Source organism: Zootoca vivipara, chromosome 10 (genome assembly GCF_963506605.1).
Source record: "Zootoca vivipara chromosome 10, rZooViv1.1, whole genome shotgun sequence".
NCBI classification, from domain to species: Eukaryota; Metazoa; Chordata; class Lepidosauria; order Squamata; family Lacertidae; genus Zootoca; species Zootoca vivipara.
The window spans coordinates 56,472,425-56,497,337 of record NC_083285.1 but is presented as its reverse complement, the minus strand read 5'-3'; the positions used below and the strand labels follow the sequence as shown (position 1 = coordinate 56,497,337).

Sequence of the window (24,913 nt, the reverse complement as noted above, 5' to 3'; positions counted from 1 at the left end):
CAGGGCTGGAACTGTGATTCAGTAAATAGGTTAAGTGAAAAGTTTGGCATGTTTCTGTGGCTGTTGGTGATGAAATGTTCAGAGGTACCTGTATTTATTTGGCTTGGATGTGTTTATATAGGTTTAGAGCAGGCATCCGCAAACTGCGGCCCTCCAGATGTTTTGGACTACAATTCCCATCTTCCCCAACCACTGGTCCTGTTAGCTAGGGATCATGGGAGTTGTAGGCCAAAACATCTGAAGGGCTGCAGTTTGGGGATGATTGGTTTAGAGTCTTATCACAGCTCAGAGCTAGGAGCCAGCAGCAAAGGCAGAAAGGTTGTACAAAGCTTTGCTTCCAGACCAGAAGGACCCCTGCTTTTAGTTATATAGGAGTCTGTATTTGGATCAAGAATTGGATTTTTTTCTCCACAGTTCCTTTATGACTGCTGAAGACATGGGTTAATTGGGGGTGAAAAACTACATGTCTAAACTAGGGATTATCACCTAAGGTAGTTGAAAAATCAAGAGTGAGTCACAAAAAGTGTTGTGTGTAGATATTCATGCTTTCATCTAATGGGAACAGTTCTGCATTAACTGCTTAAGGGAGTATCAGTTACAGATCAGAACCGGCAGGTGTCTCAGTTATTGAAAGTTTTGGGAACAATAAATCTGCATAATATTCAGTCTTCAGGGATTTATAGGGTGTTGGCATTTTAAATTACTTTTGAGGATTGTTGTTTGTGGAGATAGACAGCCTTGCAGCTCAAGTCACTTTTTTTGTCATGGTGGCTGGTACCTGATCAGTTTCATCAGACATATATCTTTGGAGGATGGGGCTCTTCCAAATGAGGAGTTCAGCTTTCGAAATGGGCCTCGTTTGCCAGAGAACTCACATGTCTCTTGCAGGACTTGTGCCTTTTCAGTAAAGGCCATTGATGAGTTAAAGACAACAGAGATCAAGGCAATGAACTTGCTGTTGGAGCTATCACTACATAATATTTCTGTATTTGAATATTGTAAAGTTGCATCTTGGAGACAGATAATCTGGCACCTTCTGCTTCAAGCAGGTTTACAAATGTGAAGTTCTCAGAACTCCTTTACCACCAGCTCACTTAAATTCGCACAACAGAAAGAAATTTAGTTGATGAATGCCTTGGAACAGAGGAGCACTTTCAAGCATGATTTTTTCCCCCTGAACAGATATTGCTTTTTGGCAAGGAAATTACTTGTAACCCTATGTACAGCTGTGATTAATTTATATATACCTGTCATGAAGAGGGAAAGTTTTTTGCAACAGGCACACACAACAAAGTAGACAGGTGTTCATCACATGGGATGGTGTTCCTACACATTGCATTTAATTCTGTACGCGTAAGTGAAATCTGTGTAAGGCTTCTTATAGGTGAAGCAGTCCTGAACCTTTCTGGATTTCCCTAAAACATCGCTGTGTTCTTTCTGATTCTTTGTCCTTCTCTTTTTCTTTGTTCTGCTCTAATTTCTGTATCAATGCTATTTGTTGATGTGTGACTCCCCCTGCTGTAGAGGGAGAGTATTACCCTTGGGAGAGAGAACTTCAGCAAGGCCTCTGGCTTCAACGTCTCTCAAATGAAGAGGACACGGGTACATTTAAAGGTACCCTCACATTGTCATCACCTCCCCTAAAGGGGGGCATTTTACAAAGAGCAGGCCTCACATGAAGCAACAGTGTTTGTTTTTTTAAATTGGTTCACCAAATTTGTTGTAATTGATAATTACTGTTAACTTCCAGATAAGGAGCAAACAAAACCTGTAAATTTACAGCTCAAATTCTGTTTGTTTGATTTCTTGCATCAAATACAACATCTGTGTGATCTGTGTGTCCGATTAAAGACTTGTGAGCATATCTATTAATATTACTAAATTCCTTCTGTGATCAAAGAGAGGATGCCTCTGCCCATCTTCTGTTCCTATTTCTGCTTTGATTCTCTGGGAAGAGAGGTCAAACCAGTGAAAGGTGCTGAGATGCCTACTTTATCTCATGAACCATATTCCTTTTGTTCCTTTTTTGCAGAATACATGATATACTGAAACATAAAACTTCAGTACTTTATATGCAGTTTCAGTTATTATTGTACAAATCAGGTAAAGGACCCAGGAGAATGACTGTTAACAAGGCCAATTAGCTGCCCTCAGATAAACATCTGTACCCCTCTCTCTCTCTCTCACGCACACACACACAAATTCCCATCAGAGAAATGTTCATTTAAGGTCTCTTAACTGGGCTAGTGAAATTGGGAATGGTGAAATACATTCAGAATAAGAAGGTACAGTTTGGGATGGTTGGGTGAGGCCTGCTCTTTGGAAGCCTTGCTAGGTTTCTATGAATTTCCCTTCTACTCTCAATTCTTGCTGGTTGAAACTCACCCTTCTAACTCCTAATGCTGTGTGATGTGGTATAAACACTAACTCTACTTACCCAAGGATTTGCATCAAGGGGACTTGACAGCACGAGGTGCCATGTGGCCACCAGGATTCATCACTCACTTTTGAATAGCATTTTTCCTTCCACGGTTCAGTTTTATAACTCAATTTGTGTCAAATTAGAAAGAAGTACAGGTTTGTGTACTTTTTCTGTGCGCATGGATATCCAGTTACTAGCAGAATGTGACCTTTTCCTATAGTAATAGTTAGGGATGGTGAAGTCTTGATTAATAGTATGCATCATTGAACCATTTTCGCCATGGAGTGGAATTTCCAAACTGCAATCCTGTCTGCATGTGTGGGAGAGGGCGAGTGAGTCTGGAGGGAAGCATAATGCATGCATGATGCTGAATTTTACCTGTCTTCTCTTGCCAGCTTATCTCAGCAAGTAACTTCTTTCATTTTTACCTCCCTTTCCCTGCATTTCTTTCCTATTGTGTGTGCTCCTTTTCCTTCCCTCTCTTTTTCCTCCCTTTTATCCCTTGCCACTCCATCAACATGATCCACCATTGGCCTCTTGCCTGCTAGCTGGAAACCTGAGGCTGCAGCAGATAGTAAATCCGATTGATCCCCTGGCGATCTTGGCAGATGTGCATTGGACACACATCCGTCAGAAAGAGGAGGAGGAAAAACTGGGCCCTACTTCTAAGTCCTCCACCTCCAGAGGTAAACGTGTCTGCTGCGTTGACCCCTTACATCACAAGGACATTTGTTCCCTATTGATTGTATCTCCAGAAAGGCCAACTCTCGAATGTCTTAATGTCACTTTTAGCAATGTTCATTTCAGGTTGGTCTCCGTTTGTTGTTGCTTACAAAGGCCAGCAAAAGGGAATTTTCCAGGCTTGCATCCCTGGTTACATTTACATCCTGATGCTCTCCTACTTATGAGGATCTAATTGTAGCAAGAGAAAGATCTGAATACAGGACTTGATAGACCCTTGGCATGGTTTAGCAGGAAGTTTTAGTGGAATTTTATTTAACTCTGAAAACAAATTGTTATTCTTTGTGTCCACAACTTAGAGCTGTTTGGATCCCAAATTTTGTCTAAAAGCAGGAAGTGCCAATTTTCTTATGATAGTACAATGTTCTCCTGATTAAATTTGGCAGCTCCTTTTGTGACAATACCGTTGGTATCTGGTACGGTTTTGCTTAACATTAGGTAGGAAGGAGAAGATTTAAGTAACTCTACTAGGTGCTAAGTGCTCCAGGTACAGAGGAGGATACGAGAGCAGGAATTGTCTTGGTTTCCTCTTTCAACCAGTTTCAATATGAGCAGAAGTGTCTTAATCTTAAAGTGGGCGGAAGATAACAAAGGTGATTCCACCCTTGCTGAGGCTGAGTGGAAGAGAGGCTCATGTCATTTCCTGCTGTGTCTTACTTTCCCCTGTGAACTTAACAAGGATATCATAGCCAGAGATGGTCCTCTCTCTGAAAAGCTTGTTCAAGGAAGTTTTGGCACCTAGGCTTAGAAAGTGGCTTTTAACGAGCCTGAAAATATGCCATGGAATGGTGAAAAAGTATGAGAACAGGATCACAATGATTGATGTCTGCTAGTATGCCTATGTGGGATATAGTGGAAGGCAGTCCTTTGAGCAGGCCTTTAAGTGTTCTGGGCTTCCTAAAGCAGATAGAAGTAGTTCTCTACTAGTGAGAGCTTGTGATGACAGATAATGCAAGACAGAAATGTGAAAGCAGGTCCCTAAATATCAGGAGCAGAGAGGTGTAGAAAGTTACATAGAAAGGCCAATCCATTTTTTTAAATAAAAAAAAAACCCTCAGTACTGTGGAGACCTCAGTTGGAATTTGGGATCCAGAGTAGAGTAACAAGAATGATGAATGGCCTAGAAGCCAAATTATGTCTGGAGAATCTGAAAGAATTGTGTATAATCATTGTGAAGAGAATAATTTTACTTTTGCATTTATTTAAATATATTTATATCTACTGCATGACTGAGAAATGTTTGAAGAAGAATAGAGAGTACAGTGCTAAATAAGAAGGTTTTAAGAAGGTTGCTCTTTCTTAAACGTTAGGGGAAATGTCCTAAATATAAGACAAATATTGCCTATGACAGTTCTGGATTCTTCTTCCTTGGATAATTCTTTTAAAAGCTGGAACTGAATGCTTTTAAGTATCTTGCCTGTAGCTAAAGAGACGTTGCTCAATGCTCCTTATTCTATGCAGGATTTGCAGGGAAATCCATACAAAGCATTCTCTGTGGGCCTTGTTAACCAGAAAAAAGCAGGGCATGGAAACCTGAAAATTCTCTTCCATTGCCTCTGACCTTCCTGTGCAAAGTAAACTTGTTGCTGTTGAGATAGTGGGCCCTTTCCTATGCTCAGAGCTCCCAGGAAATACCTGCTGTTGCCATTGCCTAGAGCTGATGTTTGTTATGTCATTCCAGGTCTGTGTTGCTAAGGTACTTCCCATAAAGTAATTGATTTGCACAATAACTGTGCAGCTTGTTACTTTCCTCTTGCAGTGGGTTCCAGACTTAAGTCTAGGTAATTCTTCAGCTGCAGGGATTCATCATGTGCCTAGTATTCAGAGAGCAGTATGTTGCTGCTACAAAGCTGTCAGGATCTGTAGTCCATTTAGGTTCCGTTTTGGTTATATTCTCCAAATGATTTGCAGTGTCTCATCTTCCCTCTAATATAGAACTAACTTTTAATGGATGTTCTGTGTTTGATTAATATTGAAAATACTTTGCAAGAGAAAGGTTATCTTTTCACTCCACTTTACCTCTACACATTTCAGATGTCAGGAAATGCCTAACCTTCAACCTCTGGCTGCATAATTTCCCCAGCCAGAATTCTCCTGTTTTTTTGGAAGCCTCACTTAGGTGCTGTTAAGTCTTCAGCCATGCCTTTCATCATCCAACTGCATATTCGATCTGTCTGTCTGTCTGTCTCAGGAAGTATCAAACTTTTTTTATAGCAAACCTCTTTAGGTCAAGGAAATTGTTCTTTCCTGGTTCTAAAGTTACAGGGCCAAAACTGAGAAGGCCCAGTCCCAAACACCGAGATCTTATTTCTCAAAGTAAAATAAAATTAAAAATTAAACTTGGAATGCCAGTAAATCTTGGGACCTAGGAAATTTTATAACAGAAGTAGATGTTTGTTTTTGCTTTATTCCACATGAGTGTGTTACATAAGCTTTCACCGGTGACCTAGAATCTGAATCTGTGTGCCCTTCTTGGAATCTTCTGAGTTTTCTTTCCTCTTATCTTATTCACCATCTTGATTTTTATAAACTGGAGGCTGCTTTTACTGTCCACAGATTAATTTAGTAGTATAAAACTACTCTTCCTTGTCACATAAATAACAAATACAAGAGAATGGTGAAAAGAGACTAGGGCTTGCTGAAGGAGTACCATATGGAAGACGATAAATTAGACATAAAGTCACTCCTTTGTATTGTCTACAGTTCTACAGGAAAGGCTTTGTCAGGTGTGAGAAGTAAGAACCTGATGACTGTGAAGGGCTATTAGGAAATAGGGAACAGCACTCTGGGTAATGCTGGCATCAAATGAATCTGTAACGGATGAGCTTGGCAGAAGACACAGAGAGCTGAAGAGCCTTTGGTGTGAGGACACTGTTCTAAACCCAACAGTTAGGCATACATAAACCCAATGAAATCCTTGAGTTTAAGTAAGCCTAACTCTGTGCTGGACTTAGGCCATTGACTGCCTGACTGCACCTGGCACCCTCTAGATGTGTTCAGCTACAAGTCCCACAAACACTGGCCATTTGCCACTGTGATGGAGCTGGTGGGAGTTGTAGTCCAAAATATCTGAAGACACCAGTTTGGGAAAAGCTGATACAGCACTTCACACACTTTAATGCAGTAAATGCGTGGGAATAGAAGAATCAGTTCAACCATCCAAGGGGAGGCAGGGACATAATACTGATAGGGAAAGGGATACATTTTGCAGAACTGTTGCGATTTGATTGAAAAGAAATGGCCACCAGTAGTCTAAGTGAGGCTTGATTGATCCAGAGCTTGGACAAGGATTCATTTGCTATCAGAAACGAACATCTTTTCTTGCAGGTGGGTAGCAAAAACCACTGCAGCAATTACTCATGCCTCAAGGATTCATGCTTCATCTTTCTCCCCCCACCCCCGCCTTTTGGAGGTGGGGGACGACTTTTGAGTCTGGTCTTCCCTGTGTTTGGTGTCTCCTTGGTCTGTCTGCTCTTCTTGAAGTTTCCCTCCCTTGATGTTTCCGTTTCAGATGTTTCACTTTCAAAGTATTTGTTTTGTTGCTTTGAAATTTATTTTTATTTTATTTTATTTTAATTCAGCATCGGACCTTCCCTCCATACGCCACGAGGCAGTGCGGGCGTGGCTGGAAGCAGTCCCAGGAGGTAGTTTTGCTGATGTTCTGTTTTACAGCTCACAAGTAACCCTGCCCGCCACTGCTGGTGCTACCACTTCCCCGGAATTTTAGTGTTCCAGCTGCTGGCCCTTTTTTAACCATGGAGCTATCTATGCCTTTGGTGCTACTGCATGCTGGGTTGGGGAGGAAGGAGAAGGGAGGAGGCTGCATGTCTCACTGAGATGGTTAATTCTTGCATGAATTAGGCTTCCATGTTAACCTCTCCCAAGGCAGGCCAAACAAAAAAGAGGTTCATGTGTATTATGAAGGAGCTGCAGCTGTTGTTGAGGAGGAAACAGATTTTTCATTTGTGCAGTAGGAAATTAGGGCCAATTTAAATCTAACGTTTCTTGTATGTGGCACTTCAAAGAAGCTATGCAGATGCCTCTACATTTTTAAGGTTGTTTTATGCAAATAATAATAATAATAATGCCGTTTATATAGAACTATATAGCATTATACAACAAAGGGTTCAAGTTACTTCACACTTTTTCTATCATTAATCTTTTCTCTCATTAATCCTGTAAAATAGGTTAAGATTATTCCCGCATTGTAGATGTCAGCTCATTTTAAGAGATGATAGCTTGCCTTATAATTATTTCCTCTGAATTAATAGCAGAGGTGACATTTGGATTAGAGACATTTTCTTCACAGCCACTATGCCACAATGGCCCTTGTACATATGGCAGACATGAGCAGTGTGTAGTCCCAGGCACCTGGCTGGAAAATATTACAGCGACTTGGAAGCATCATGTTTACAGCGGCCCCTAGTTGTGAATTTCTAAGTTCTTCTATTCCTGAGAGAGACCTGGGCACCCCCTTAATTTGAAAGTGCATCATTTCAAAGAGGAGAAAATGCTTTAACAAACTGAAGCTTGTTGTAACCCTAAAATCTGAGAGAGAGGTGGAATATATTAGCTGTTCTTGCCAGACCATCTTCTGGATCAGAGGTGGCCAACATGGCACTCTTCAGAGGTAGTGGCCATTTAGCATGCTGTCTGGGACTGAAAGAAGCTGCAGTCTAAAACATCTGGAAAATGCCCTACTCCTTCCCTGCACTTATTATTCAGAATAACCCCTGTCATTGAGGGCATTTTAGGAAAGAAGAACCAGGTTTTTACAAGCTAGAAATTTAACTTTGCCTAATAGAAAAGTGATTACTTGAGATTTGGCACCTGAGTTTTGCATGAATGTAGTTAGTGCATTTCTAAAACCTTTTGCTTCTGACAGCAGAGCTTACAGGATGGCTGCATACCGTCTTACCCAGTTGTGGCTGCTGACCAACTTGGACAAAACGTTGGCTCCATTCGTTTCTGGCTACAGTAGTGCATAGCTCACAAATTTTGGTGTGACAGCTTTTATCCCCTTGCACTTCATCTTTAACTGCCTAGTGTGTTTAAATGCATACTTGTACAATAACTGGGAATAGGTATGTGTCTCCACCTCACCAATATATGTTTGCACCAATGTGTTCCCAATCTGTACCTCCATTAAACATGACTTCTGAGGTCTTTATCTTTTTTCTGTGAATCACCCCGAGATGGTTCTATGAACTGCCCTTAGACCTCTGGGCATAGGGCGGTATATACTGTAAATTCAATAAATAAATAAAATAAATATACCTTGATAATGTTAACAGGGCAGTTATGGGAAATTGCATGATAGCCTGAGCAATTACAAAAGTTCATTTTTTAAAGAGGATGTTCCAAAATGTTGCATCACTTAACGCCAATTATTTTAGTCTCTGAGGTGCTATATTCCAGCTTACCCAAGCAGTGCTTGCTTTGGATAGTTGCACAGACCAGCCAAAGTCTGGTAAACATATGGTCAAACCATTTCAAATCATGCCAAATATAACCGTGCTTTGAACATACTGCTTTGCAAGACAAAATGCACCCAACAGAAAACAAATCTGGTGTCATAGACTTTCAGATATGATCTAAGAGGTCACCCAGGTGATTTCAGGGCAGAGATCGGTAGAGTGAACCTATTAAAAGTATCTGTGAGCTGAGCTACATGATCAGTAGTGTAATATAGTGCAACTCATGGTTGGCTTTACCATTTCAAATTCAAATAGGTTTCAATGCTTCCATGTTGGTTTTTTAAAAATTGTTCTATATAGTTTTCTTTCTGACATGCTAGGTTTAATATGCAAAGTGTGGTTTTTTGGCAGCAGCATACAAACATACAGCACACCTCACTTTTAACTAGTGGTATAGTTAAGCAAAGTCTGCATCACATGATGTTACTGTTTCTGGCACTTAGATCTTCACACACAAAAGTTGACTTCTGAAGAGACCACAGTACATCTCAGAACTTGAACTTACATAGATCTGTTTTTTCCCCTACCCCCGTTTCTTTGTGTATCGTATTTATTCTAGCCCTGTGTGAGGAGAATGACTATGAAGATGAGGCAGGCACCGAGCCTGCAGAAGCTATTGAAGATGGGGACACAGGTGCAGAGTTGGATGATGGTATGGGACCATGAACTCCCTAGTGTGTTGTCAAACATAGTTTCTTTAGTACAAAGTCGTGTCTCAAATGGGTGCAGTGGTGGTATTTTGTGCAAGACTTAACAAACCCCAAAACACTTGAGCTCAGTTGCATGTGCTGTTTTAGCAGTGTGTGGAGACAGTTGTAATTACAATTGTAATGTTTTATTCATTTGAGGATTAGTGGTGCTCAAGAAAGCTTCTGAGATGAGTGGAGAGAACCTATTGCTATCAATATTGACCTAGAACTAGCCATATGCTAAATGGGTGTACAAAGGTAATAGTGGATAAGTTAATTATTCAGAGAATGTGCCAGGTCCTTGGCCAGCAGATTGTTTTAATGGGGGGCATTTTGAGAATCAGATGCAGAAGGTGAGCCGGCCACCCTCTGTCCATCTGATTGCCTTCAAATCTTGTTGTCACAGCCACCATTTCCCTTCATGCATCTCTCTTGACTCTGGGTTTACAAGGTGAAATCTTACCACGAAGACACTCAAGATTTGCATGTCAGATCCTTTAGTTTTTGTTCTTCTCCTTTCCTTGCGATAAACAATGGGGAGCAGATGACATCCCATCAGATGCAGAAGCAGAGTGCCGCTTGCATCAAAAAGAGGCAGAAGAATTGGAGCTGAAAGTCTCTGAAAAAGAAGAAGAAGAAGAGACAGCTGCCCCTTCCATTGAGACAGAAGGTACCAAAATTGAATCATCAAGTCTGAAGCCCCAAGCAGTTTTGAGCAGTCTGCACTGCAGGCAGTGCAGTATTCTAACGCAATACATGGTTCTCATTATCACTAAGTAAATCTGTGGCCAAGTTGCCAGAGAACATTTGCTACTCAGGGAATGCTTGCAGGTGGCTGCCATGAAGGTGTACATGTGGAAAATGTTGTGTCAGGTTATGGAAATGATAGTCTTGCTTAAGTCTAGGCTGCCTTTTTAAAACCTGATTTGTCAAAAGCCCTAAAAGAAAAAGAATAAAAGGCCAAGGAATAATACTTGACATCTGACATTTTTATGGCAGCTGATCTTATTTGGATATTCAGGCTTCATAAGGGGGTACTAGCTGGAGCCATGTTCACATTGGGGAGTCTTCTCAGTATGGGATACCTCTGTGGTGCTAGTTTCCATCAGTAGCTCCATTTTGGCTCTATAGAAGGAGGACTCCACGACTTACAGCCAACCATCTTAGACTGGCATGAGTCTTGTGGAAGCTGCTTCTGCTGTCTTGCCTTTGGGGTTTGTTCCTATCTTCCCTGGAAACGAAGGCTTCTCTTATCATATTCTGGCTTAATTTTCATCCTTCCCTTCTAGAAGTTATGGAATTTGCTACCGCAAAAATGTGGTGGTGACCACTAGCTTACGTGGCTTTGAAGCAATTAGGCAAATGCATGGAAGACAGGGTTATCAATGACTATAAGCTACAAAATAAAAAAATTCCTTCCAGTAGCACCTTCGAGACCAACTAAGTTTGTCATTGGTATGAGCTTTCGTGTGCATGCACATGTGTATCTGAAGAAGTGTACATGCACACAAAAGCTCATACCAATGACAAACTTAGTTGATCTCTAAGGTGCTACTGGAAGGAATTTTTATTATTTTGTTTCAACTACGACAGACCAACGTGACTACCTACCTGTAACTATAGGCTACAATTAGTGTCTCTGAATCCTTCTTGTGCACTTCTCAGAGGCTTCTGATTGGCCACTATCAGATAGACTAGGATTGACCCTGGGTCTGGTCCAACAAGGTGGTTCATCTAGCCTTTACTGCTAAACATATTTCTTTCAGACCTGTAATGAGCCACACCTCCCTCTCTACAAGCAGTGTAATATTTTAGCATCTAAAGCTACAATCCTGCGCATACCTATTTGTGAGTAATCTCCACTCATTTTAATCGTACTTGCTGCCAAGCAATATGCATCACATCAGATTGCACCAATCATAGCACTGTGACTGTCTTGTATAACTGGGTGGAATGGTAGTATTCAGGTTAAGTACCAAGTTGACTATCTGGAAATAAGCAAGGAGGTGGCAGTAAACTCAATTCACTTCATTTGGTTTAAAATAGTTGTGGACTTATTTGCTGGTTTTCCTTCAGACCCTTGCAAGCTCTGTCTGCCTGATCAGTCACCGTGTGAGAGGGCTGCTCTGCCTACTCCAGCTGAAAATCACAAGGAAGAAGAAAAAGAAGTAAGAAAATGGATTGTGATTTTCTTCATAGCTAATGCTTACGTAGCCAGCTGAGTAAAATGTTAAAAGAGAAACTTGATCATACCATACACAAAATATTTGTAAGCTTATTTTCAATTTTTATTTGTGTTGCTTTATAATGGCTTGCAACGTAAATGCACATGGAAGTGCCTCTCTCATTGAAACAGGACTGGCAAATAATTGGTTTAGAACCTCTTTATAAAAACAAGTTCCAAACATTCTGCAATGAATATGCTTAGAACAAAAATGGGTGAAAAATTAATGGGAATGCATTTTAAGAAATTAATTGAGGTAGCTGAAGCCACTGAGTTTGTGAGAGTGCTGCTTACGTTATATTTGGTACTTGGAGAAAAAAATTCCAGAGTACAAAACAGAGGCATCATTTGTGAACACTCTGCTTTTGTACAAATAGTGGCTTTTAATAACAATATTTATTATTCATAAAGTGCCTCAGCAGTCTAAAGCATATTTCAAAAATCAAGACAGGCCCTTCCAACACACTTAGAATCCTAGGAACACAAACCTACCTATGGAGAAGGTGTGATCTCATCCCTGTTGGTGCTCTCATTGTTGTTTTTGCAAGCAAAGCCCACAGTGCATCCATATATTATTCTGTAAGGACACAGTGCATGTGCATTTAGAAAACACCACTCTTCATTTGATTCACAAGAATTTATTTATTTATTGAATTATTTATATCCCACCCATCAGCTAAATGTCTATAGAACAACAGAAAATACACATCTTTCAAATGACTGCCCTGCCCCCACTGTAAATGCCTGAGTAAATAAAATCATTTAAAGATATTTAAAGAAGGGCCAGTGCAAGACAGGAGACCAGTTGGGACACTATCACAGAGAAGGCTCTCACATCATGGGCACAATATGTGAAGCAGCTGATACCTTAGGTGAAGCTCTGTTTTACTTTTGTACCCCAGGCTCTGGAGTTTCCTTAACTCTTTGAAAAGCTGATTTACTTTGGACTTTAAGAAACAGCATGCTAGTATCAAGCAGTACTTTTAATTGGCTATATTCTGTGACAAGGGGGGTGGGCGGTGGCGGAATGAGACTTCCTCCTTATTCTTTCCCATAGATTTGTAGGTAAAAGACTCATTTCCCAGAATCTTCTTTACTTCAGTCTGGTGCAGGACAATTTTCCAACTTATTCAGAGCTGAGTCAGTCATTCCTTGAGGATTTGTCAGAAGTCACCCAACAATCATCTTTGCTGGCACTTCATGTGACTTGAACTAGTGTTATGAAATGCAATCCACGTGCCTTGTGTTGTTGTTTTTTAGCACAGCTTAAATAAAATAAAAAAATACAGGACAAGAATGACAGTCATTAGTGACACAATGTCCAAAAATTATACAGTGCTCTAAATAGATATAAAAGTGATGCTATCATAATGCCTGAAGAAGGAATAACTCATATTGGCTAGTACTGTAGTCCTTATTCATGGTCCTTATTCACCAACTGTCTGTCTGTTCTGCCCTATGATCTGCATCATATTACTGAATCTGTTGAGAGCTAGGGTTGTGAATTAAATTCTGATAGTGGAAAGTACCCAGTGTTGCATGGGAATTCTTAGAAACCAAATCCTCCCTGATATTTATAACTGGAAAATGTGATTTGTTACAAGGGCTGTGTGTGCCCTCCAGTCCTGCCCCAAATCAATTCAGGAGGCTGGGATAATATTTAGTTTGGTTCTTTTAGATCCTATGCAACTGGGACAGGGAAGGAGAAATTTGTGTCTTCTTTCTTGCTCCCCCAACTGCACTGCAGAATGCAGAAAGGTTCAGTCTTGCTGGGTTCTTCTTCACCAGCGTGATTCTTGCTGGAAACAGATCACTGTAGTCAGCGGAACTTCACACTTGGTGGACGACTAGTGTATGTGCCAGGTCTGTTTGCCACATTCCCCCTCCCATGCCAATGCCCCCAACGTGTCTTAGCTCAGTTTAGAGCCAGGCGTCCCTGCTGTCACCACCATCACCAACAATGCCACACCACTTTACTCTATGGCTGCTTCTTACTCAGCTATTGTTGCTGTTGCCACCACCAGTACATTGCAGGCAGCGGCTGCCTGAGCTGGACCCACATCACTACCATCCCCACAAACAAACTTCTGCATCAGCCATCACCACGGGGGCCATAACCAGGTATGAGAAACCAACCTTTGCATGGGGACAGTTCTTCGGTCCTCCTCTCCCATATGGTTAGGTCTTCTCTTCCCACTTAGGACCTTTGCAGTTTCGGCCACCTGCTTTTCAGTCCTGCTTGGGTCTGCTTACCCAGTACTTTCCCTGTAGGTGACACACTGGCAATCCAGATCCCTGCATCCAGCAATATTGCATCCTCTGGCCAGTGCCTCATATGAGGAGAGTTTGCACTCTAGAATGTTTCCCAGAATTGCTCGTAACAATCCAGGGGTCTGTGGCAAACATGGCACAGCTGGTATGTACAAAGTTTAGAACTCTTTGGTCTAGAACCTGCTGGTGGGTGTTTTGTTCCATTGATGATGCTCTGTGTTTTATATCTGTTATCTGTCTGTTGTAGGACTCAAAGGAGCTTCTTGCAACAGTGCCCTGCAAAGATGAATCCCCAGATGTACGGTTTTTCCCTGAACCGTTCCTCCCAGGAGAGGAAGCACAAGTCAAGATCTCTGATGACCAAAAAGTCAAAAGCCCACCTGTACCACTCTCTCCAATACGGTCCCAGCCAGTTGCAATGCCTGAGACCATCACACCAACATCACCTGTGAAATCGCAGCCAGCAACTCCTGCAGTACCTGCATCTCCACCTGCCACCCCCTTGCCTATTTGTTCACAGCCTTTACCCTCTGGTGAAGCATCCATTCAATCTCCAGGGGAACCTGTGTGCTTCCAACCAGTCCCAGCCTTAACCTCCACTCCTTTGACCAAGCTTGCCCTAAAAAATCAAGATGGAGAGGTGGAAAAATTGGGGAGCCCTACCACAGCAGAAGAAGCTTTGAAAAGGAATAACCTTGTGGAGGAGTTCTGGATGAAGAGTGCTGAAATCCGGAGGAGTTTGGGTCTCACACCTGTGAACAGAAGCAGGGGTCCAGAGCCAAGCTTTACCATTTCCCCCCTTGAGTCTGCCCCCCTGAAAACATACACTCCTGAGCGTATTTCAGAAGAGAAGGGGATCCACATTGTAAAACCTCAGTCAGCCCCAAAGAAGCCAGTCACAGCGAAGCTAGACAGTGAGCAGTTTTCTTTGCTGACTCCAAAATCCCCATCCGAGAGAGAGCTGAAAAATTTGAGTGATGTTAAGAGAGAGCTGTCCAGCAGTTCTGGACTGGGTCTTCAGGGCAGTTCATCAAACATGAGAACATTGGCCAGCCAGAGTTTCAACACTTCTGATTCCACCATGCTCACTCCTCCATCCAGCCCTCCTCCTCCACCACCTCAAAATGAAGAGCCAGCAACCCTGCGAAGAAAAAGGCATCAGGCAACTTGGAAGAATGAGGCTGAGTCTAAGCCAGCTTCTGTGCAAACACCTCACCCGCCACCAGCAGCCATAGAAAGGATCCGGCCAGCCAGGGAGCCATCCCAACCCTCCAGAGAGGAGGTGCGGAAATCATTTGTGGAGAGTGTGGATGAGATACCATTTGCTGATGATGTGGAGGACACTTATGATGAGAGGACTGAGGATTCGAGCATCCATGAAAAATATTACACGCCCCCCAGTAGGCCGAGGCCAGAGAAGCCTCTTCACCTACATTTTGTTAAAGAGAATGGTGGGCCACCATCAATGGAAGGGGGAAGCCAGCAAAAGAGAGGCCTCCCTCAAGTCTCTGCAGAAGCGAAGGAGCTAGCAGAGGAAAGAATGAGAGCCAGAGAGAAGTCCATCAAGAGCCAGGCCTTACGTGATGCCATGGCTAAGCAGCTATGCAAGATGAAAGATCTGGAGATGGCCAATGCTGCTGGTGCCGCCAAGTTGCACAAGGCATCTACCATGCCTTCAAAGACCAAAGAGCTGTATTTTGAATCCCAGAAGCATTTGGGTATGAAAGCTGGGGAAGGCCCCACGCTGAAACACGAGGCTAGTGGTGACAGGTTCTTTTCACCCTTTGCAGACACCAGTGGGCGTGATGGGTCAGTCACATCCTCGGAAGGCTCTGGAGGGAAGAGTAAGAAAAGGACTTCTCTTTTCTCCCCCCGCAAGAACAAAAAGGAGAAGAAGTCCAAGAATGACAGCAAGCTCTCTGACAAATCCAGCAGTGCAGCTGAAGAAGCCACAAAGCCCAAATCACTGTGGAAGTCTGTGTTCTCTGGCTATAAGAAAGACAAGAAGAAAAAGACAGATGACAAATCCTGCCCTAGTACACCTTCCAGTGGGGCCACAGTGGATTCTGGGAAGCATAAGGCGTCTCCACTAGTTAGAGCAGCAGGTATAGTGCCACTGACTGCATTCTTTAGTGATTCCACTGTACCTGAAAATCTTTTGCAGATTTCTTCCATGCACAGAATATGAGCACAAGAGATATTTGAGCAATGTAACCTAACAGCGGCCGTCAGCAATTTGGGAGGTGATTAAGGAGGGAGGAAAGATAAGCATAAAAAGGCAGAACAGGGTCAAGGAAAGCATGAGAAAAATAGTGTTTTACAACAGCATGGGATTTCTAGTATTAGCTTGAGGAATAGGAATATGTGTTCCTCTGGATGTTCATGGACCCCAGTTCCAAGCAGTCAGGGATGACATCTGGCGAAAAACACACCACAAGCTCCCTTTGAAGTGATGTATGCAAGGCACATGTATATTTTCTGTGGGTGCTTTCAGGGACTCCTTCAATTCTTGCAACCTCTTTCCCTTTTAAAAATGAAATTGTTGAAACAGCTTTCTTGTGGGAGGCTGGGGGGGGAGAGATTATCTGATGATGATTGAGAAATAGCCCCCTACTCCTAAACAGAATATTCACAGGCATGCACATTTGGGGGAGGGGTACACAGCTACCCAGTGGTATCACTGTTCCCTGCCTAACTGGGAGCAGCTGTTTTATCCAAGTGCCCCAAATGGGCTACAAAAAAAATCACATGTGTGGCCTAGATTTGTGAGGCATGACTGGACACATCCATGAGTTTCCATTTTGCTGCAACACCCAGACTCTAGGGAGATTTGTATCAGCAGCAGTGTTAGGCTTGATGTATGAGTCATCGTTTTCTCCCCCCCAGGTCTCATCTCAAGCCTGGTGAAGTCAGTATGATCAGTCTGCTTCATTGTCAACCAGGCTTGGGAGTTTAGGATTAGGTGCATTTGGTTCTGTGCCCTGCTCTTATTTCAAGCCACTTGGACAAATCCGTTTGAAGGATAGTGTTCTGAGTGATCTGATGGTTTTCTTTCTCATATATTGTCTGACTCAGTTTATAACTTTTAAAATAGCAGGTTGGCTATCTGGAGAATAAGTAATAAAGGTGCCTCAGACTAAATCAGAAATACTCAGCAACTTGCAGCTTGAGGCCCAGCTCATAAACTTCCATGCCAGTTGCAATAGTATTGCCCTAATCGGTAGCATACCTTCCAGATAACTTGCTTGGTGTGGAAAGAATAAGTCCCAGCTGTTCTTCAAGAAATGTCGACACTGCTTTTTGAAAAAAAAAGTATTGAAGAAGTATAAATCAAGGCATCTGAGAAAGTTACTAGTGGAGGTGCAAAAAGGTCACACTCTTAGATCTTCCACAGATTATTATAATTAATATCAGCAGCACAATATCTTTTTCCCATGTCATAGAAGAGAAGGGATGTAGTCTCGCTGTAGGTAAAACAGGGACAGATAAACTGTATATTTGCTTTCTTCCAATGAACTCATAAATGCATAAACACACACTCCTTTTTATCTTCACAACAACAACCCTGTGAGATAGGCTATGTAGAGGTATAGTGAGTACCTCAAGGTCACCCAGTGAACTTCATGACCAAGTGAGGATTTGAACCTCAGTCTCCCCAGTTCCTGTCCAACACTGTAAACACTGCACCACCATGGCTCTCAGTGATGTGGTTAGAAATAAATTTAGTAGAGACCAGGGAGGAGAAATGTGTCCTTCAGCATTAAAGAAATTGAGCACACAGATGTCAAAGAACACCATTAAAAATGGGGAGGGGGGATCACAAACTGCCAGGGCATTGCTCCAGGTGAAAGAGGTAGCTGCTCTAGTCAAAGTAGCAGCAGTGGGTGGTGTATTATTTTTTCAGACTTCAAGAGGCTCATCATCTAAGTTCATTATGATGCCAGCTGCTCCTCTGGCTGTGTCATCTGATTTGTTTCTTTACCATCTCAGATTTGCAACTACGTCGACACTTAAGCTTCTCTGAGGACTCTGACCTCTCCAACGATGACGTCTTAGAGCGCTCTTCACAGAGATCCAAGCGAGAGGTAAGATTAAACTGGGTGGGAAATGTCGAGCTAGCTGTGCTCTTTCAAAGCCAAGATAAATAATAAAACCTTAGAAAAGCTGAAGTGATTAATGTTTAATATTTCCTATTAATTTACTTTAGCTGGGCTGGAAGAAACCTGCAGACCAAAGCCCACTTTTGGATATATCTGGGATTATACTGTAAAAACTCAGTGTTTATGAAGAACATTGCTTTTCACATCTATTAATAACTATATATGGTATCTACACAGGTCAAATGATCTGCCTATCTATACAAACACACTTTTAGCAAATGTAGGAACTGTGACATGCATATTTAGCACACTGACCACTTAATTGCTTTATATCGGTTGTCCCTTGGGGTATAGAACAAACACATTGATCCAGAAATATAGGTCCTCCTGAGGAATCCTCACTTATGGCCTGAAATGCTGGATCTCTTTCCTAAATGATTCCACTGGTTATGTCTCAACCTCAGTTGTGTGATCTGTAGCATCTATTTATCATCTCACATTGCTCCTGTTGAGAATGAGATGCAGCTTGCAAAGCTGGTGTGTTTGTTCCAATTGTTGTTCCTTCGATGTGTACTGGGAATGGCTTGTGTGGTTTACACCTCATAACAAACCATACCACTGGTTTAGGACTCAATTTCCAAGCTTCATGGGAAAGTCACTACCTCATCAAAGAGGTGCTAAGTTCCTTGCACTGTTCAGTTTTATGACAGTGAATAACACCCTAGAAGCACTGTTTCAAATGTCAAGATGGCGGTCTTTTTGCAAGTATGATTATTTGCATGTCGAGCAAATAATCTGTAGTTTTTCCTGCTAAAAGATCTGCTTGTGAGTAAGCACTCCAACTGGCCACTTTTATATTGGATGATAAATTCCAGCTCAGGCAGCTATCCAAGGATGATGATGTAAGGTTGTAAATGTGACTGTCTTTCATACTCAGACGCTGAGTTTCTCCCCATGTTTAACATATCTAATTCACTCCTGTTGAGCTCGTGTTGTTTTTTTTATTGGACCCTTCCCTGCCCCCCAACTTCCCACATGCTTGCCTTCAGGCTTTTCCTGGCAGGTTCCACATTACATCTGGGATGCAAAGGAAGGAGGAGGTACCTGGGGATGCTGGAAACAGCATCATGGGAAAGGGTAGTAGTAACAATGTGGTGGGTTCTGGTAAGTCATGAAGCAGTTACTTATTCATGTCCGCATAGAGCAGAAGTGGGAACCTGTGGCCTTCTAGATGTTGTGGGATTCCCACTCTACCTTCACCAGCCAACATAGGCAATAGACAGGGAGGGTGGGAATTGCAGCCCAGCAACATCTGTAGGGCCTTGGTACCCAATCCCTGGCTTAGAGTCCTGAAGCTGCCTCAACATCATGGATTGGTTAGCACTTCAACCACATCTGATTCACACAGGTGGCCTACATGTGATGAAGAGTAAGAATTACTTCACCTCTAAATAGCCATTGGAGTACGCAATGGTTGTTCTGTTGTGTATTTTGAATATTGCAGGCATTCCAGGTATCTTAATCCTCAGCAAAGAACTGTTATTAATATGCATTGAGAGTTGCATCAAGAAGGAATATGCACTGAAAGAGTAGACGTAATTGGTCATTTTACCAATCTTACCTCCTCCATTTACATGAATGAAAGGGTGGTTAAACATTCCATGGACTAACTAATCCTCTGCAGTTCTGACATTGAGCTGGGATGCATATAACAAAGCAGCTCCCTTACCTCAGTAGAGAGATCAGGAGCAGGCTGCAGGATTGTTGTGTCAGTGACAATACATGGCTTGACTGTGGTGAAGGAGAGAGGGGAGCATCTGTGAGGATGAAATACACAATTGCAGTCTGTTCTCCAATGCTTAGTTGTAGTTCATAGAGCCACCTTTGCTCTTTGCTTTCATGTTTTCCATGCTGGTGAGTTGTGAGAACAGAAATGGCAGGGTGTTGTGGGATGGTCTAAATTTGATTACTAATCTGGAATACAAGGGCATGGTCTTGTGTGTACCTCCTGAACCAATATTTTCTTCTCTCTGCTACATGACCGATCATGAACTGCTTATAGACCGAAACCCAGCAGCTAGCGCTCTTGTTGCAACACCATATCCTCTTCCCAAAGGTTGCCTGTTTGATGATGTCATTTACTGTAATGTTTGTGATTAGCTTTTTAGTTTTGTCTGCTTTCTAACACTAGAAGCAGCTTCTAAATAAATGCTGGTATAGCTTCCTGTGGGATATGTGCTTCTTGGAGCTTTGGTCAGTGTATGTGTGTATGTGCTGATGTTGTAAAATATTTGACATACTTAGGATCTGACTGTTTGTTCAAGGATCTGACTGTTTGTTCTGGTAGCCTGCTGAAGGCTGAGGTTTTGTCTAAAGCAGGGGTCTTATGCTAAGGCAGATGTTTGACACTGTGGGTGTAATATTGGAGGACCCAAAGTCTAAACTCTAGTTGCATTTCAGTTTTCCCTTCATGTTTATGCATTTATTCAATGAAGATTAAGTGCACTTTGAAAGTACTGAAAGGCAGGGTGACATGTGTGCTTTAAGCAATTCCATAAAAAGTACCATGCAATAGCAAAATAATAATAATAATAATAATAATAATAATAATAATAATAATAATAATAATAAATAGGGCACAAAATTCAGTGTTCTGAAAAATCACATTTCATTTTTAAAAAGAGTCACACTTATAGCCTATGAAACGGAGATGGGGAAACTCTTGTTTATTAGCTGCTGCTGGACACCATTCATCCCTGTCCTTGGGCTGAGCTGCCTGGGACTGATGGGAGTTATAGTCCAACAACTTCTGGAGGGTTACAGTTCCTCATTCCTGCTATAACACTTCTGAGATGGCTATGCTTTGGGGAGGAGCAAGATAATTGACCAGGCTTCAATGCCATGTTTGGCTCTTTGCTCTGCACAACTAGCCAAAGCAGCACCACATGCAAAGTTTCATTTGCAAAATTGTTTAACTGAGTGTTTTCCAGTGAAAACAGTGTGGAAGGATATCTAGGTGCCCTGTTCAAAACCATAACTTCTGTAAAGGTAAATCTCAATTCAAGTGGAAGATTGGAGTCAGAATTGAATGCCAGGCTAGGCATTCATACACAGTTTCATTAGACAAGAAATAGTTATGTGACCATTCCTCAGGGGAGAAGCACAGATACACATGGGGGGGGGGTATGATCAGCTGCTTTCTCCCATGTGAACTCTGTCACTGCCATAGTGGCCCTTTAAACTCTCTCCTTCCACTATTCCTTCTGAATAGTGACAGAAGCTTTGCAGAACCCTTTTCTTCCAATCTACCTGCCCTGCAAACTTCCATTTGCTTCTGCCTTGGCCCAGGCAAGGATGCAAGCAACAGAGGAGTGAAACAAGGAGAGGGCTCTGTGTAATCCTCTTTTTACTGTTCATGCAGGAGCAAAGAGAGTTAAGCTTATGATAGTGAATCAGTAGTCTGAGCAACAGTAATAACATCTCTTAATTAAAAACAGCTGCTTTGTTGCTATGTTGTACCAAAATTGGTCTGGCCTGGACTTCCACAAGTTGTGATCCCTGCCATCTCCCAAGCTGAACAGTGCTCCCAAGCCATGTATATTAGTGCACCCAGAGTTTGATGAACAACTCTTTCTGTTGCCTGTGACTACCAAAATTGGCAGCGGGGGTGGGTGGGTGGGGGTGGGTAGGGTTGTACATCTGACAGGCTACAATACATGGCTTGTAGGTTGCATTTGGGTTTGGGTCACAGGCGGTGCAGGCCTGGTCAAGTATTTGTTTGTTTCCTGATTCTGAAGCATTCACCCTCATACACAGTGCCATGTCGCACTTTGAGCAACCTCTGTGTCTGTTACTGTGCATTTTGTTTTCAGCCTTTTAATGTTTAACTGACTGTGCTCCATTTTATGTGTGTGGGTTTTATTATTTATTTATTTTTGCCTTTGCCATTCCTTCCCCCTCCCCCTTTTAAAGTCGATTTACGTCCCACACGCCTTGGCATTCAAGAGATCATACGCATCAAAGGTAGTGTCTCCATTCTCATTGACTGGCCACAGTTGCATGCATTCCCATTATTAACCTACCAGAACTATAGTCTGTGCCCCATCTCCCTGCCTTTGTTTGTACTAATGTAATTCCAGACTGTGCATGTATGAAATGGTTAAAAAAAAATAAGGGCAACCTGATCAAGGAAATGTCAAATCCTAAACCTTCATGCTCACTTGAAATGCATGCAGTATGTGCATCAAGGATCAACCAGAGAGAGAGAACCTGTTGATCTTGGTATGTTGCTTTTAAAAAAGGGTTTAAAGGGTATTTTGCTGGACATATTAGGTACTTAATTATATCTGGTATAAATTGAAATTATTTTTCTTCTGCTCATTTTTTTTCTTCTGCTCATCCTCCAAGGAGATCAAGGTGGCTTACAAGATTTCCCCATTTTATCCTCACAACAACCCTGATAGGTAGGGTAAACTGAGAGGAAGAGATCAGCTGAAGGTCACCTAGTGAGCTGAATGGAGATTTGAGCTTGGATTTCCCCAATTTTAGTCCTCTACTCCAGTGTTTCCCAACCTTGTGCCTCCAGCTGTTTTCGGACTACAATTCCCATCATTCCTGACCACTGGTCTTGCTAGCTAGGGATGATGGGAGTTGTAGTCCAAAAACAGCTGGAGGCACAAGGTTGGGAAACACTGCTCTACTCTAATCACCATGCCACACAGTAGCCTTGGCCATTATAATTTATTGATATCTTTCTGTACCCTCCATATAAGTCAGTGTAAAAATGTAAGTACACATAGGTAGAATGCACAAAACAAGCATCATTTTAACAACAGCTTGTGCAAATACTTGTGTTCATTGCCACAGTTCTCCAAATCATTTGGTTAATTCTGAATTATTGATAAAAGCTGGTTCCAAATTGCAGCCCAAGTAGCATATTGTTTTAGGGGGTATCACAATATCACCTCAGTTCCCCCTCTTCCCATTCTAAGCACATTCACATCAGAGGCTCTAATTGGTTTTGTACCTGTTCCATTTCCCTAAGGAACTCTTGAGTTCTATGTGAGTATGACCTAGATATGTCAAACTGACTTCTCAGCAAGCTACAGTTCCCAAGATTCTTGGGAGAAACCAGTATCAAGTTTGTTGTGCTGTGATGGCTTCCAACTCTGCTCACAGGTTATATTCTCATGCTACCATTTTGTGTGTCGAAATCTACACATCTGTGAAGGCGTGCACATTGTAATGTGAGAGTTGTCATCCAGGTGTGTTTTCTTCTTCTGGCCTAGTACAGTACATGCTTCAGCTTCTAGGTGCATACATTGAGCCAAATGAGAAAGAAATGTGCACGCATTCTCAGCTTAGGAAATGCAGGTTTTCCTGCTAAAGTGTGGATTTTAACATATAAAAATGTAATATGAGAAGTAGCACTTGGTTTCAGGTTGGAGTCTTGAATAAGAAAATAATGAAAGAGGCAATTCTCAGATTTGCTTTTCTCAGGGCAAACACATCAGTTTTACACATTCTGTGGCCAAATACTTACATAAGCTACGAGTGAAACTGTTAGTTATGGGCTTAGTGGGGCTCCAAAGTGATCTTCTTGTGATTTAGCATCTTTTTAGCACTAATAAACTCTGGTAACTCTAATGACTTCCAATCTCTAATCTGACCAAGATTTCAGCCACCCAAATCTGGTTGACTTGATTTTTTAAAATGGCATGAAGGTAATAGGCGATGCTGGGATATTTGTGTCAATGGGGGGCTGCTCTGAATTGTCAAGGGAGGATGATATGTTAGGAAAACACATGATCCACACGTCTTGTTACAACATAGATGTGAATTCTCAGCCCCAAAGCAACTCTGTAAGTTGCATGTCTATCTTGAAACTAGTTGTGTATATTAATGATTTTGACAAGATGTTTAAAAGACACTGGAGCATGTGTCCATAAAACTGGAAGACATAGGCAGCTTGTAACCCCATATAGCTAGTTCACACCACAAATTTATAGCTAAGTTGTATGAACAGCAGGCCCATGTGACACAACTGCTACTGGACCATTTAAGACTGCTGTTAGGGTGCTCTCACAGTTGTATGCTTGCCTAGAATGTTTTATGTGAGCTGGAAGGATATTTGCATAACTTTCCTCATTGTGTTCTAGTTTTATATGTGCTAAGTATTTACTTTTTAATATAGCAAAGAATTCATATCACCATTATTCCCATTTGCAGGTTGAAGTGATTACATAGGCCTTTAGTGTATTACATAGCCCTTTAGATAATGAGTTTCCTCTATTGTTGCATTGAAAATGCAGGTTGAGTGGTTGCATGACCTGCTGATTAAGTGATTGGTAGGAGTTGCAAATATGGTAGGAGTTGCAACCTGGACTCATGGTAGCACAATGAAATAGGCAGTATACCGTGTACTTTAATCTACAATGAACTCTCACCCTACTTCGTAAGATGATTTGGTCACAGGGGTCTTTTCTTTTCTTTTACTTTGCCTACGTCAAAAAGTAATACAACAGGCTCCCTTCTTTGTAAGAAAGCTGTTGAAATCAGGGACACCTCCTATCTTTAGGGCAAGCCACAAGGAGAATTGAAGAGAATTTAGCCGTAACTGGAAGCTCTCTGTTAAATCACTGCTTTGCACCTGATTCATGCCTTTCCTTCACACCTTACTTCTGCACCAAGGCCCACGCACTGCACTGTTAGCACTCAAATTGACAGCTTGCCCACTGAGAAGAAAGCCCAGCAAATAGCACCTTCTGTTCCTACTTATCAGGCTGACAGCTTTGTTGTAAGGGACTGAAATGCATTCCTCTCTTTATTGCTGCAGAAAGCATATACGGAGGATGAGCTCAACGCCAAACTGACCAGGCGGGTGCAGAAAGCTGCTCGCCGTCAAGCCAAGCAGGAGGAGCTGAAGAGGTTACACAGGGCTCAGGTAAAGCCATAATTTCCATTCATAATTTCCAGGAAGAAAAATTCAT

General features: G+C 42.0%; 1 protein-coding gene across 26 annotated transcripts in view; it reads left to right on the top strand.

Moving 5' to 3' along the window:
* The window catches only part of MICAL3 (microtubule associated monooxygenase, calponin and LIM domain containing 3), a 186,304-nt gene that overhangs the window by 134,577 nt on the left and 26,814 nt on the right, over positions 1-24,913 (top strand). For 17 of the 26 annotated variants that reach the window (XM_035126938.2, XM_035126945.2, XM_035126940.2 and 14 more), the window contains 10 exons: positions 1,525-1,614; positions 2,971-3,108; positions 6,745-6,807; positions 9,200-9,292; positions 9,874-9,999; positions 11,406-11,497; positions 14,072-15,929; positions 17,815-17,909; positions 21,897-21,947; positions 24,760-24,867. In XM_035126938.2, coding sequence (XP_034982829.2) covers positions 1,525-1,614; positions 2,971-3,108; positions 6,745-6,807; positions 9,200-9,292; positions 9,874-9,999; positions 11,406-11,497; positions 14,072-15,929; positions 17,815-17,909; positions 21,897-21,947; positions 24,760-24,867 — 2,714 coding nt within the window. The remainder of the gene's footprint in view (positions 1-1,524; positions 1,615-2,970; positions 3,109-6,744; positions 6,808-9,199; positions 9,293-9,873; positions 10,000-11,405; positions 11,498-14,071; positions 15,930-17,814; positions 17,910-21,896; positions 21,948-24,759; positions 24,868-24,913) is intronic. The other 9 variants (XM_035126956.2, XM_035126964.2, XM_035126967.2 and 6 more) reach the window with 6 other exon arrangements.